The sequence below is a fragment of the Orbicella faveolata genome, unplaced genomic scaffold (assembly GCF_042242905.1).
Source record: "Orbicella faveolata isolate gen_17 unplaced genomic scaffold, um_ofav_v1 contig_24, whole genome shotgun sequence".
In the NCBI taxonomy this organism is placed as follows: Eukaryota; Metazoa; Cnidaria; class Anthozoa; order Scleractinia; family Merulinidae; genus Orbicella; species Orbicella faveolata.
This window is the reverse complement of record NW_028301552.1, coordinates 27,685,988-27,701,829: the sequence shown is the minus strand read 5'-3', so window position 1 is coordinate 27,701,829 and position 15,842 is coordinate 27,685,988. Positions and strand designations below refer to the sequence as shown.

The 15,842-nt window shown below is 39.1% G+C and overlaps 1 protein-coding gene across 2 annotated transcripts; it reads right to left on the bottom strand.

Annotated features, from left to right (window-relative positions):
* Positions 1–1,035: 1,035 nt before the first annotated feature.
* Positions 1,036–13,856, bottom strand: LOC110065379 (succinyl-CoA:acetate/propanoyl-CoA:succinate CoA transferase-like). 2 transcript variants are annotated; one of them, XM_020772509.2, is made up of 9 exons: positions 13,592–13,856; positions 13,374–13,478; positions 10,063–10,215; positions 9,192–9,431; positions 7,685–7,873; positions 5,757–5,972; positions 3,729–3,866; positions 3,007–3,135; positions 1,036–2,134 (listed from the first exon to the last, which is right to left on the bottom strand). In XM_020772509.2, the coding sequence occupies exons 1-9, from the start codon at positions 13,722–13,724 to the stop codon at positions 1,947–1,949; spliced, it is 1,491 nt and encodes a 496-aa protein (XP_020628168.1). In that variant the 5' UTR covers positions 13,725–13,856; the 3' UTR covers positions 1,036–1,946. The 2 variants fall into 2 exon arrangements, with proteins under 2 accessions (XP_020628168.1, XP_020628170.1); XM_020772511.2 differs by lacking the exon at positions 13,592–13,856 and adding an exon at positions 12,667–12,702.
* Positions 13,857–15,842: the final 1,986 nt, after the last annotated feature.

Sequence of the window (15,842 nt, the reverse complement as noted above, 5' to 3'; positions counted from 1 at the left end):
CGAAACAGGATTTCACTGTTTCGCTTTTGTAAGTCCCCTCGCAACTAATTGATTAAAACGTATCATGTGACTCGAGTGTGCAAAAATTTCACCAACTGCCAGGCGGTGACGTGAATGTTTTAACTTGGGAACTCAATTTGCAAAAATAAGTTTATCCTTCTACGCGCGAAATATTTGCAGCAAAAAGATAAGAACACAAACGTACAGGTTCAGGAACAGCAAAATATTTTGAATGTGTTACAGCAGGATACAGGACAGTAGGCACGGCTTCTGATTGGCTAATTGCGAATGACGCGTAGCGACAAAAATCACGCAAGCCATGTCTCACTCATTTGAACTGACTAGACGAGAAATATGGGGCCATTTATCACAAGGTGGTGTCCGAAGGTCACAGAAAAGCAAAGCAAGTGGTTTAAACTTCACCATCCCTAGTTCCAGAGGTAGCCCATGCAACACTCACAGATGATCAACAAAAATCAAGAAAATACTCCTGAAAAGAAATTTCTCTGTCCAATGGTCATTAAGGCATTTAATACCAAGGCAAAAGAATAGTTGTACTTAATTTTAATGTGTACTACGCCCACAATGACTGACAAGTAACTCACACCTTTTGAAGGCTTGTTCCCTTTTTAATAGGCCACGTTCGATATATCAATATTTTAACATGGTTCCGAGGCTTTCGTAGCCTCCCCAGCAAACGCTCTTACGACTCGTTACGCGTGACGAGCCCTAAGAGCGTCTGAGTGGGAGGCTAAGGCTTTCGGGGCAATGTTGTTTTCTTTGTATCCAAGTGTCTTTTGGGAATTGAGAGACAAAAGAAACTTTAAAAATGTGCAATTCTGATCTGAAAGCCTCCGAGCCATGTTAGAATATTGACATATCGAACGTGCCTATTACAGACTGTGTCTATCATTGTTATTAACGTTTTAACAGAAACGAACCAATTGTGTCGGCAAGGTATTTGTAGTCCTCCCAACCTTCTCAGCAAGTGATAAACCTCTCAGAATGTTGGACAATCGAGACTCAGGACAGCTATTGTCATTCAAAGCAATCTCGTTTATTTCATAAATCTTCATATTTAACTTCACTGGAGGAGAATCTTCGGAATTTATAATTTATTATCTACCATAAGGGATAATGCTGAAAACAGCAGTTTTAATTCACTCTAAATATCGTGGTGGTTTCTTTTACAATAGGAATCATCCAATGAAATTCCAGGAATACGATTGCGTCACAAGGTGACAAGCTAAGCTCTTAGACACGCGCGCTAGGTTTTAGGTAGCCACAGTTCCGTCTAACGGTGCCTAAAGAAAACTGCGACAACAATATATAACATAATTATGCTCGTCAGGCTTGAAATCAAGATTTCAGGAAAATGACAACATACTTTTCTTCTCTAACCACTTAAAGATTGTCAGTCCTTACTGTCATATTACAGTTCAAGGTTTTTTATTACCTTACTGTGCCCAAGTTATTTTCAACAAATGGTTTAACTAAATAGCATGTGGGGTCTATGCTTTGTACACGCAAACGATTTACGCAATTTTTACAAAAAGCGTAGCTTGATAACTACGTTAACTTTGTTAACTTTACAATGCATCAATAATGCAAAAAAAGCGAACTAGATTTTTTCCAAGTCAGTGTTTGATTATAAGGGGTTAAAATTAAAAACTCTGTCTGTTCTAGACGAAATCCTGTTAATTCGTTTCCGACTTTTGTTTGTTTCTTCTAGTTGCTGTTGTTGTTTTCAGTTTACTACTCTGAGCGGGAGTAACATCGGGTTTTCCGTTAACTTACTACTGACTAAACATACTACGACATAATTCTTCCTGACCACAAACATAAACTACTACACACTGAAACAAACAAGAAGACTTAGAGACGCTGCACATAATCACATGTCAAGCACGCGACTTGGTCGCAAAATCACGTGTCAAGCACGTGGTTTAATTTGGTGATGGCATACATTTGAGTCTTTCAAAGGAAGCCTTTTCCAGCCATTCTCGGTGATCAGGGTGGGCGACTTTGATCAGTTCATAAGCTCTTTGTTTCAAGTTCTTTCCAAACAAGTAAGCGATACCATGCTCAGTCACAATATAATGCGTGTGGGCACGTGTCGTTACTACACCTCCACCTAAAATAAATGGCGACGCCAGAATTCAGTTAAAAACCACATCTGACATCTAGAAGGAATCAGCCCCGGTCAAACGGCGTATGATAGTTCATGATAGTTGTAGCACGAGCTTGCGTTTGACCGCCAATTATGAGGCCCCATCATCGACTATCATCAATTATTTAAAAACTGGATTATTGGATAGTACAATTCCAGAGTTTTACATTGGTGCGCTCGTGGAATAATTGTTAATAGTCGTTCACTTTGAGCTTGTTCAAATTCTCCATGATAGTTAAGTAATAGAGGACTTGTTAGCCTCATCTATAAACGAGAGGGATTCGGAGAAATAAAGACAGTCATGCAAACCCGAGACTGCGTCTCGGGTTTGCATAACTTTCGAGAATTCTGCCAACCCCCCGAGTGTTTAGATGAGGCTATGTAAACACGGAAAAAGTCTTCTATTGCTTTTATAAGATAATTCTCAAAAATACGCGCGAATCTAAAACGTCACAACCGTGTCTACAAACTCTCACCTAAACACACCTATCAACCAATGAGAGCGCGCGCAGTATCTCACTTATTTTAAGCTCGATGATAGTTTTTCCCGTTTGACCGCGCGTATGCGAGTATCATAAACCGTTTGATCATGGCTTAACGCCCATTTGACCCAACGCATAGATTCATTTTGTGCTTTGTACAACAACCTCCTTCAAGTTTCACGAAGACACAAATCACATACAAACAATAGTTCGACAATTCAAAGCCTAGAAGCAAACCACGAATAAATAAACAGATAATTGATTATAGTTACTTTATAGTCGTGAGAAGATCTAGCATTTCTCCTCATGTATTCATACACACTAGTGGCCATGCATGCGTGTTTATTTACGTACCTTCTTTTAGGAAAGGAACAATCTTGGACTCTCCCCTCTTGGTGACAGAATTCAGTGCTAAGATTGGCTTACCAAGGCCATCATGCCCCAAGGCTGCCCCACGTAAGAAGTCTATTTGACCTCCGACACCTGAGAGGAAATAAAAACACACATCAAAATATCATGAGATACCTGTTACAGGCGCCGAGGTCCCACCACAAGAGCACGAGCTATAAACAACTCTCCACTGGCATCCCCCACCTCACGCTCCACTTAAGTTACAATTAAAAAAGACCACATGTCTGGTGACAAAACAAAAGAATCAGTCAATTACCTTTCACTGCTTTTTTTTTTATTTTTTTATTATTTTTTTTTTTTTTCTTGTGTGTATTGGTGTTTTAGTCGTTTTGGTACCAAATAGGGTATGGTTTTTGCACTTTAGTCTTGAATTGGTTATGATTTTATAGAAGAAGCTACTTTTTCACCATTATTGGTAAGACCATCAACAAAGGCCCTTCATAATGCCTTTAAAATTGGTCTGAACTAGGGTAAACTAGGGTGCTAACTGTATTAGGCATGTCTGAAACAGTGTATTGATTTAAGTGTCAGGTCTTAAATACTAACAGGGTACAAATTTCTGGTCAGGTCATAGATAGGGTAGGGAAAATCACAGATTTTGGTCTTAAGGGACCAACAAGCTAAGGTTCATCAGGCTGCTGTACCTGCCATGCAATGTACATTACCTGAATACATTCGTGTGCCTATGGAATCAGATACAACTTGTCCAGTGAGATCCACCTCAATGCACGAATTAATTGCTGTCACTTTGGGGTTTTGAGAGATTATTGACACCAAGTTGACAAACCCAACATCTAACATGACTACAAAGCAAAACACAAAACAATACAAAAATAATGTAACGTTATAGTATAAGAACGATTCATAATAACGAAACTGTTAAATGGTACAATGTTCAGTTACAAAGCGGATTTTTCAGTGTATAAATGTTACTAAGTGACATACGACGTTTTTTTTTAATGTATGAGAATCTGCAGACTGAGAGTTTTAAACTTTCACACCTGGGAGTAGAACTCAACTAAGAGTTTAAAATTTAAAATTAAATCTTATATTAAACAATACGTTACAAATTATTAGGTGAAACAAAAATACGTGGTACTGAATTTAATCCACTGCTTAAATTGGCAGGTCACACAATAGATTTTATCCAAAAACATTTTAAGTTAAATTAAGGTGTGCTAATTATTAAATAGTTAGCAATCTGAATGCATGTGATTGGTTTTAGTTCTGAACGTGAGTACTTTTAAATTTGTAATCATGACTAACAAAATTCACCAAAATCCAGTTTATCAAAGGAACATTATCGTCCTTGAGGACACGATCCTTCAGGAATCGCAATTTCAGGGCAGGTCCAACAACTGAAGCCTTCGATTCCCTGACTTCTGGTCAAATCCGACAAATCTGATTGGCTGAGAATACAAAACGAATACTCTGCGCGGAATTCTTGGTTCCGAACAAAAAGATTGTGGCCCCTGGGCACGAGTATGCCAAAGAAATATCACGCTTTTCTAGGAATATTAAAAAGCTTTAAGTTTAGTTTATCGATTGTATGAGATAGGTTTCACAATGACAGCTCCCCTCAAACCCAGTATCTCTAAATTTACAGACGAAAATACGTGTACAGCTCACATGATAGTGCATGTACTTTAACCTTTTGGCTCGCTGAGCTTCTTGTCAAAAACGCATTTTTTGGACATTTTGGAGATTTTCAAGCTGGATATGGGCCAAATTAGCTCCAATCTACTCAAAAAGGCATTTGCAACATGACAGCATGCCTTTCTTTCCAACAGCATCGCGTTTTGCGACATTTTTGCTCGGGCATGCGCAGAAATAAAAATTTTGAGTTCTTGGACGAGAAAGTGACCTACGTCTTTAGGCTTTTCGATTTTCTTTTTCCGCCTTTCCTTTCTCTCCTTTTTTTTTCTTTTTGCTGCAGTGATTGACCTACTGGGCTTGGTTCCAGTTCAAACAATTCTGAGAAAACACCATCGAGACGGGCAATTTTTGCCATGGAGTAGCCACGTGTAGTCGCAGGAAATTTTGCTCTGAGTTTTTCACTCAACCTTTTGAGCTTTTTCATGAATATTTCAGGCCCCATTGAGCCGATCACTCTGATCTGGGTATCAATGGAAAGATCTTTTCCTCCCGCAGAAGTTGAGCATAGATGATGCCAATTTTGGTCAAAGGTGTTGACATCAGAAGTGGAACAAAGACCACGGCTCGTAAGCGCCGGTTACGGGCGGCACGGGGGTCAATGGGGAGTTTAAGAAATCCACGGGAACGTCGGAACGGGCAACGGGAACGTCGCTACGAGGAGAACAATGGTTTAACACGTGCGTTATAATTCTTAGTACATTTCTTTACCGCCCTCTGCAAAACAACAACGTGAAATGACCAAATTCTGCGTTGTCTGGAGTACGTGAACCACGACGGATAATATTTAAAATTTATATTTTGAATTTTGTGCTGTGTTCCATATATTCAGTTTCGAGCTGGTTTTGACAATGAGAAACAAACTAATTGACTTAAGAGTATCGCGAGATTTGCCGGTGAAATATTAATTTATTTTTTAGTCGAGGTTGTCCCCGGCGTCGCCGTCGTAGCTTCTTAAACTCCCTACTGGGTTAACTGATGCAATTAAACCTGAGTGAGTGGAAACTGGATTTTGAACAACTAAGCCAGTCATAACTCACCTACAAAAGGATTATTGTCAATGAATTCAAAAACTTTCTCTGTTCCAATCACAAAACTTCCCACACATCTTCCAGGCAGCACATTCTTGAAAGCATTGGTTATTGCTCCTCTCTCTGTCAAAGCTACTACACCATCACTGAACATCTCTGAATGAATGCCAAGGTTTCTGTGATCCAGCAGCCGACTAAGACAGGCATCTGGTATTGAGCCAATACCTTAAAGATTGCCACAAAAAGATAACATAATCGTTTTCCTATACAAATCCTTACATTTCAACTGTCGCATACCATGAATACTACCGTATGTATAGGGATGCTCATTTGCAAGCTTGGGCCACCTGTGTTTTCTTTTTGTTTCAACCTCACAAACCTGAGGGAATGAAAAATTTCAGTGACCCCAGCCAGTGCTTGTAGTCTGCCTTAACATCTCAATCCAGATTTTAAATATCCCAGCCTGATCAATCGATGAAACTGATAATCGATAGCAATCGATAGCAATCGAGAACAATCGAGAACAATTAATCGATTGATATCGGAAATCGATGACCAATCGATGAACAAAAATTTTACGTTTTTCGATTGCCATCGATTATCATCGATTTTCATCGATTGTCATCGACTGTCATCGATTATCATCGATTGCCATCGATTGTCATCAACTATTATGGAATCCCATCGATTGTCATCGACTAGCAATTTCATCGACTTCCATATTTTTTGGTCAGGTATATAAAATACGTGTCGTATCTGGACTTGCCAAAGAAGTTCCTATACAGTAAGCGCTATGCCAGTTCTACTCTAACTTAGCCGGGAACTTAGGTAGGTCAGGAGAGTAAAATGAGGCAAGATGGTTGATGCTGAATGCATATGGTGTTGACTTGTTAAATAAACACCCAGCAGGAAATGACCGCTGCGTATTACGGCTTTATGTCATCGTTGTACGTTAAAACCCCGGGATTAAACGTAATGAATGCTCGGCTGCCATTTCTCTTGTGAACAACAGCAACAACACTTTATTGATCTTCATAACAGAACCAAATGCAAAACTATAATTCTTTACAAAACGTAAACCGTGACTGCAATGAAAATGTTCCCACTCGTGCAACGGATACGTTGCTCCTTTGTTAAAAGTTCACTGGCAGAATATTTTCATTCCCTTGATGTGTTCTTTCAAGAATTATCCATAGTGCTAATTGCATTGAAAATGATCTTGCTAAACAATAGCAATCGATAGCAATTAGAGGACTCGAGCTTGTGATTATCGATTGGTCATCGATTGGACGATAGCAATTGACAACAATTAACTAATTGTCTTCGATAGATATCGATTGATCAATTGGATTTCCAATCATCAATTGTCATCGATTGATCAGGCCAGGTAAATATGCACTTTCAATTACTTCGACAATGTAACTTCCCTCCCCCCTGCCACAGAGGATCACAGAGCCTCCAGCCACAGATATGTATACCTACTTAATTAACAGTAAGTGGGTAAAAGACCTGTTTGCCTTACATTGCAGTAGAAAAACGTAATAACATGCGCTTAAATAACCTCTATTTATTCAGAAATTATGCACTGTACTTATGTAGGGTAGGTAGTCTGCTTATGAGCCAAGTGGCTCATCAGGCTGGAGCTGATTCCGGTTTCAGTAGCATGAAGCAACTCCGAGTATTTCTACTCCCCCCCCCCCCTCCCCCTGGATGGGATGCTAGTCCATCACGGGGTTACCCCCCAGCATATTCGCCGGTAACCATTTATACACTTGGGTGCAGGCACTGTGAGAGTAACATGTCTTGCCCAAGAACACAACACATTGTCCCCGGCCAGGGCTCGAACCCAGACCACTTGCTCCCGAGTCATGCGCACTAATCGTGAGCCAGTACCATGCCTCCCACATACTGTACTTATGTACAATCTATAAACTTACCCATTTGAAGAGTTGCACCATCGTCTACAAGATTTTCAGCAATAAGTGATCCAATTTTGGCTTCCTCAGGAGATTCTGGTTTAATCTTTAGTTCTGGAAGTTTAAACTCGGAAACACACAGCACGTCAAGATGGGACTGGTGAATACCTCCTGGGCCATGTGTGCGAGGACACCGAGGATTGACAAGCCCTGGAAATTAGAAAGTAAAGAAAATTATTTCACGATCTATGCAGGTATGAGGTTGTTAAAATTGGCAAAATGTGAGTTCTATTGTAAACCAGTGCTACCTAACTAGTAAACGAAAATATTTAATTATCAATAATAATTATTATTAGTATAGGTAATCATACGGTTTTTCTCTTTCAATTTGGAATTAATTTGCACGAGTGAGTTTCTCCAAAAGCTGAAATTGCACGAGCCGCTTCCGCGAGTGCAATTTCAGCTTTTGGAAAAACTCACAAGTGCAAATTAATTCCAAATTGAACGAGAAAAACCGTATGGTTTACTTATTAATAATATAAACATGAATAAATTTGCATGGAGGAAGTGCTGGAAGACCTTTCTTGAAGCCATTTTTTCTCATTCAAGAAAACTTTTTTCAAAGTTTCCGCACAAAATTTTCGTCATCGTTTTACGTAATACCATTGGCTTCAAAAATTTATTATTGTCTTTCAGCCAATTATAATCTAGAATTATGAAGTATAATTTACACGTAAAAAAAATGTAATTTGTAAACGTAAACGTAAAAAAAAAAACGTAAACATAAAAACGTAAAACGTAAACGTAATTTGTTCACCCACGGAGCACCAAGGAGTTCACAGAACTCGTTCAGAAATGTCTGTGCATTCAAGAATCGAATTGGAATTTGAGAAATGTTGGTTTTTGAGGAGAGGGGAAAACCGGAGTACCCGGAGAAAAACCTCTCCGAGCAGAGAAGAGAACCAACAACAAACTCAAACCACATATGACGCCGGGTCCATGAATTGAATGCAGGACACATTGGTGGGAGGCGAGCGTTCTTACCACCGCACCATCCCTGCTCCCTGAACTGCACTTGAACTGCACTGCTCTCAGCCAATCAGAATCGAGTAATTTTTCCATGTATATTATTATATCTAGAATAGTTTGACAAACATATAAATACAACTGAGCAAAATACAAATTATAATAAATTAATTATGATACTAATAATTAACATGCATTGCCACATAGAGTTACAAAGAGAAATTGGAAAATAAAAATTTTCAAACCGTGACAGTAATGCAATTATATAATTAAGAAAATGAGACAGTATCGAGATTTGGAATAATTCACTGAAGAAAACCCAGCTTAAGTGCTTTATACAATTTAGAAGAGTCTAGTCACCGCATTTAGCTCAATATCAATTGATTAATTCACAACTTGTTTGTAGAGGCTGTGATGCCAATAATGCAGACATGCACACTAGACATAAACATCTATACATTTGTATTACAATTCATTAATTACATAACACACGCAGCCCTACCTATGATATATTTAGCATTTTGTATGGCAGCTCTTGTACAGTCCACACTCGGTCCTAGAGTACAGAAGCCATGTTTGTCTGGGGGACTAACTTGTATAAGAGCCACATCCAAGTCAATAATTTTCCGTTGAAAAAGCAGTGGAATCTCACTCAAGAAGATGGGGGTAAAATCAGCACGGCCTTCATTTACAGCTTTTCGACAATTGGCCCCGATGAACAAGGAGTTGCTTCTAAAAATTCCTACAACAGTTACAAATATCAGTTTGAAAAAAGATTTCAAAAAACTTGATGAGTTTACCTCTATAAGCTTGCCAACCGAAAAATAATATGATTGCTACAACTTAAAGTCTTCTAAGGGCAAAACCCTCAGCTATGATGTATTCTCATTGCCAGGTCTTGGCTAACAGAGGGCTCTGGAGAAGAAACCATCCCCCCTCCCCTCCCCAACCCCACACATACATGCTCCCCATCATCTTCTACTGAGGGCCAAAAACCTGTCCCACCTGACCCTGTCATTTGATGAGAAAGGGCCTATGTTCTCTTCTTGATGTCCCTTTGAGAAATACAGTCAAAGTCTCCAATGATACTGTTAACTACTGTTAGCGTTTACATTTGTTTGTTTTGGTACAGATTATAAAACAAGCCACAAATTAACACCTCACCTCTGTTGAGAACCATCCATCACTTGAAAAGCAGGTTGACTAGACCTACTAGTACTCTTGAAAAGTTAACACGTGAATCACCCCCATGCGTGAATGCTTTTAAGATCAGAAACTATACTCTCGCAGAGTCTCTTAATTCATTCAATGCTTAACACTTAAATCATGCATGTTTTAATACTTCTTGCTAATATATATACTATACTACTTACCATCAAATTCAGGTTCTACAAAAACCCCTGTTCCTTCAGTATGGATATGAATCAATTCTACATCCTGCAATCCAGCTTCTTTTCCTCTCTGAGCCATAGCTTCAAGAAGTGGTATGGGAGTAGCAGCACCCCCATGAACAAAAACTTTCATTCCTAAAACAACACCAGTATTATTACAAACTAACCTGGAAAAATTCACCTTGGAATGAGCATTGTATTGTAAATATCTCCCATCAGACAGTTTTTTGGTTTGACCCCCCGCCCCCCAACATAACCCCCTATAAATCCCAGTTTAGTTTCCTATTTCCTTTTAAATGTATTGCTTGTGATACTACCTACCCCCTACCTACCCCTTCTCATGAGGTGGGTACATGGACATGTTTTGCAATTGTTCTACATAACAGCTGGATTTGAGGTTGGAAATTGTCAACCAGCAAGACACAAAATAAAATATTTGAAAAAAATACCAAGCTTTAACTTTCATAGACAACTTTGCAGTGCAGTATATAATTACAGCAGTCTACTCGTGATTTTGACGCATGCAGCTGTTGACAGTGATGTTTTAAACCAGGTATACTGTATCAAAGAAACAGTCTATTCAGAAAAAATCATGGGATTGTACAGCAGTAGCAGCCATATACCATTATACATGTGATAAAATTTAGATAACCTCGCACCTACATTCCTTTTGTAGGGGGGAGGCAGCCTCTTTTCAGGGGTAAGGTGCTAAGTCTCTATTAATAACTAAAGTCGAACCTCCCTTAAACGACCACCCAAAATGTCAAGTCTAGGTGGCTGCTCAAGGGAGGTCGAGGGCGGATTTAGGGGAGAGGTCAAGGGGGCCACTGCCTCCCTTTTTTTCTTGTATTTTCAAAGCATTTTTGTAACCAACAACGCCAATCCATCTAACCTTCTTTTGAGTGGTATTATTCAATCAAGCTTTCCTTTTATTTTATTCTCTGAGCTTTCCTTAGTTGAAATACATTTTGTGTGAACAATTATAATATATATTTATTTACCAAATATTCAAACAAAACGTGATCTGAAAACTCCACACTAATTGCAAACACCAAATGTAATAAGCATTTCTATCGGTGTGAAATGACGAGCAACACTGGACACAAATGTATTCCCTGCCGCGTCCCTTGCTGCGTGATTAAGCTGCACGACTGCTAATGAGTGAAATAATTTTTGAAGCAAAGCAAAGAAAGCCCCCTGTTTATAATGATATTTCATCATAAACCAGGTGAGTATGTAACTTTTTTTTTTAGATCTGTATCTGTCTGTGATCGGGCGCCGATCGAGCTCTGCCTGCGAGAGTCAGACTTTGTTTGGTGATCCAGCAGAAAGGCAAAAGAATTAAAAATAATAAACTTTAGCTTATATTGAAGCACTCAAAGTAATGTTTTATCACAAAAGGTTTTGCGTAAATTGATTTATAAACCTGAGTTAATTTCTGGATAGAAAATTCTGACAAAAACGATTACAATTAATTTATTACAGCAAAAACAGTTTGCTGATGATATTTCAAAAATGGATTAGCTGTTTCTTCTTGTGCCAGGTGGAAGCGAGTTTTATAGAGCCAGTAACAAGTGCATCTGTTGAACAAAGCAACTCTTCACTGTGCTTTGTGAAGAATGTTTGTTGCAGCACCGTGAGGGAAGACATATCTAAAGATTACAATACCATTGTTGACAAGTATGCATAAGTGTAACCAGACAAGGATGAAATTTATCAATCCACTGCAGTGATTTATTTCCAGTAATAGGATGTATAAAAACTGTAATGCGATGACTCTGTTAATAGTTCGCCTTCTGTGCAGGAATTTGTCACAGCACTGTCTCTGAATCAAAGGGCTGTATATTTCAAGTTAAATAGATGCATTTATTTCTCTCAATCTCATTTGATATTACACTGTCGATAGCTATTCCGATCTGAACTACACCCTTTTACATCAATGGATTTTACATTATAACTAACGGGGAAATACAATAATGTTGTAGGTCAGTTAATTCTTGGCTCGCCTTTTCTGTTGTAATACAAGTTCTACATCAAGATCATGCTTATCATTTCCTTTACATGCAAATCAGCACGCGATCTGTGTTAGCTATGCAATCTGTAAGTAAATGTCACATTGTGACGTTACCCTCCTAGATAATTTGCATAGTGTGATATAAAAATAATTGACTATTATCAAACACCTACCACTAACATAATTAGGATTTTGCTTTTGAAAATCATTTTATATAATGCTCTTTAATTTTCTCTTCCGAAATATTAACTTTACTCTTTACATCACATATACACCCACAATGCTGCATGCTTCATCTCCTAAAAGTGAATTTTCATTCGGGGTGGGGAGGGGGGGTCGCATTCAGCCCCCTCTTATGGAATTTTCTGGATTTGCCCCTGGAGGTAGTTGCTTACCAGAGCTTAGTCCATGCTGGGTCAAAATTTTACATCATTAGCATATGGTAACTGCAGAGATTTTCCCCACGTTTTAAATGTTTTACTCATGTAACAAGTCAATTTTGAGAAAAGATCTGTTGTTCCGTCTCTTGCACTTCCCAGGTATATGTATGCAGTAGTGTTACAACACCTTACCATCAAATTTCCATCCTATTATCCGTCAAGTGGTCACTTATGGGAGGTTAAAAACAAAAGAAAATTTCAAACTTTTAGCTCTAAAAGTGGTCACAGTCACTTATGAGAGGTGGTCACTTTACAAGAGGTTCCAAATATCGTGATTTGACTTGGAAACTTTTGTTATTTTGGAAATCTGGTTGCCATGAAGAGATGGTGGCAACCAGAGGTTCGACAGTAGGAATCTTGTATCTTTATTTTGAAAAAAACAGTTGTGTTTATCAATTTTAGAATGGGCTTTGTGTCCCAAGCCAGTTAAATGGTTTCATAATTTTATGAAAATAAAGGCAGTATTAACTCATCAAATTCTGAATAAATTAAATGTAGTACGTAAATGCATGACCATGAAATAAGGTCTACAGTAAGAGGTTTGACAAATTATTGGAAAATCGTAGTTAATTGAAATTTTGTACAAGCCTGTGGAAAATATTTCTTGGAGGGGTGGGGGTGAGGTGGAAATAATATTTTGGTGGTGGTGGCAATATTAATTCAGTGGGGGGAAGTTCCAATTTTTGTGTTTATAATTTGTATTTTTAACATTTTTATAAAGGCATATGATCTGCAAAGTTAACTTCAACTGGGATATTAACTATACTAAAACTGGTGTAATATTATAACCATCGAAGAAATAAGTTTAGCTATAACGAGCAATTACAAGCTCCCCTCACCTGATTCAATGACTTGTACCGCTTCTTGTGGTGACTTCCATGCCGGTGTTTTACCAGGCAGAGGATGAAATGGCTCCGCAGAATACGTGTAAAAACTACGATGACCTGAGATTGAAAACAAATAAATCAAAAGGTAGTTCGCGTGATAACCCATTCAGTGAATTTTATGTAAGGTATAAGTCCTGTTAATTGGGTGTGCTGTACAATTACGAACTTACTCGATTTGTCGACGTCTCCACGGGTTTTGTTGCTTCCAAGTGAAAAAATGCACCTCGATTGTAACCGAACTGCACCCGTAAGCAATCTCGCTGGGCGCAGTGTCTGTGCAAGCCGCGAAAACAAGGATGCCATACTTTCTTTCCAGCTAGACAGCTACCTTGGCCTTCCGTGACGTTATGCACGTTTTTATTCACAGGAAGCTGCACCAAATGGAATGACGGGTATCTGTCTGTTACAATATCACGTCACGAAATATATCTTAAAAAGTAGTCTATGGAAACTCTCAGAGCAATACCAAAGAGTATCACTTCAGAAATAGTTTTTGATAGAAAAATAGCAGTTACTCAAAGCGTAAAGTGAAAAGAAGAGCTCCTGAAGAGCACCAAGAAGAATTTGACTATTCTGGTGAAAGCAGCCGCTGTACAGAGAATGTGCGTGTTCGAACATAGACAGGCGCTGGCGGTAACGTTTGTTGGCCGTATTCAATAAATATTTTTGAATGCCTTGTTTATGAATTTGATTTTTTTAAATCTATAAGGGAAGGTAGGTTTTTTATTGGGGGGCGGGGGCCGGGGCTTCGGAAGGGAGCCTGGGGCTTCGGAGGGGAGCCTGTTTTTATTCGCAACCAGGGGAGGGTCACAGGTTTTTTTTGGCAAGGAAAAAATTAATCCCTGTCACTTAGTTGACTCTTATTTGATAACAAACACACGAAGTGTATAGAAACCTAAAACTTGTATATACAAGCAAAGCTACCAGTCAAGATTAATCTACATTATTTACAGGTGTCGAAATATTATATCAAAAAACTATCTTGTCCCAACTGACATAATCGTTTCTCTCAACCCGTGCCCGCTTTCGTCCATATTTTGACGGCGGTAATGTTTCCACGCGGGATTCAGCTGGTATAAAATTAGTCTCCGGTGACGATTCGTTACTTAATGAACCGACAACTCGATCTACTACATCCCTTTCGAGTCAGTTTCAACCTCGGAAAGTGATTAGGTCACTTGTTGCTGCACATTTCTTAGTGGGGGCTGCCGAGGTTGTTGACATTCCATTGAATCGTACAGCAAGCTGCCAATGTGCGCTTTGACCATTGCGACCTTTTCAGCTTTCTTCCCATTGAAGGTAATCTTGTGATGGGAAAAGTACAAGGATAGCTCGTCCACCCTCAAGGACGACAGCTTATCGGAGTTGTACAGTCCAACCCAGTCAAATTCATTGTACTCCCGGTTCAGCCGTTTCATTCGCTTCCTTTCAGTCTCCTCTTTCTTCTTCTCCTTGCGCATGTTTATCTGGGCAAGATGCTCAACATACTCTGCCACAAGCTTTTCGTGGACAATGTATATATCTGAAAACTTTCTAATAGCCTCACTGTCCAGAATACTATTTGAGATTTCAGTATATTTGCCCTTTGAGTTCGGTAACCACCCCTGGTCTTAATCTTTCCACTTCTCTGGACTTGCACTTTCACTTGTTCCCGCACCCGATGTGCCACCAACAGAGTCAGCGGAGTAGCGGGCATCCTTTTTAGAATGGCGAGTCGGCAAACACCCACAATAGCCACAAGTTGCTCCATCTGAGCTCATGAAATCCTCGCATTCACCACAAGCGCATTTCCCTCTTTCTATTCCTCGCACATCCTTGCCCATTTTCAAGTTTTCACCGTGCAATCACACGCCATGCAGTTAACTGCTTTATGTGCAGACGCGGTTATGTGAGTAACACTTCCGGTTAGGTATTTTCACTTCTGGTTGTTTTTGTCTTGGAGGAGGTGGGGGGAGGGTCAGATGTTTTTGTGTAGGTATTTGTGAGGGGTCATGTATTAATCCACTCTGGGAAGTGGGAGGGCCACGACTTTTTTCACAAAAAATTTCTAAAATATCCCGACCCCCCCCCCCTCAATAAAAAAACGTACGTTCCCTAAGGAGCATTCTTCAGTTTAAACTATATACTTTAAGTCTTTTATCAAGGCGCGTATGCTCAACAGTAGACCGTACAGATGCACGTATGCAACCCAATGCAGGAATGGTTGTTGATCTCGTTGATCTATACATATTTCAGCTGTTATTATTATTATTATTATTATTTACACCAAGATGTTTGAAAATGCTATAATTTAATAAATGTAATTATTTGACGTTTTTGTCCTTCATTGAATTCCAGCTGTTTTACAATAATAGACAATATTCCGTGACATAACCGCGCGCTGCACGCGTGCAAACACAGGCATTACCCTTTAAATGCACG

What these genes read in the sequence shown, in the direction of transcription:
- LOC110065379 (XM_020772509.2), bottom strand. Translation starts at nt 13,724, where the DNA reads ATGGCATCCTTGTTTTCGCGGCTTGCACAGACACTGCGCCCAGCGAGA. An exon ending in AAATGCTAAATATATCATAG is followed by an intron (nt 7,874 to 9,191) that starts GTAGGGCTGCGT and finishes TCTAATTTCCAG; the next exon opens with GGCTTGTCAATCCTCGGTGT. An exon ending in TGGTGCAACTCTTCAAATGG is followed by an intron (nt 5,973 to 7,684) that starts GTAAGTTTATAG and finishes GCAATCTTTAAG; the next exon opens with GTATTGGCTCAATACCAGAT.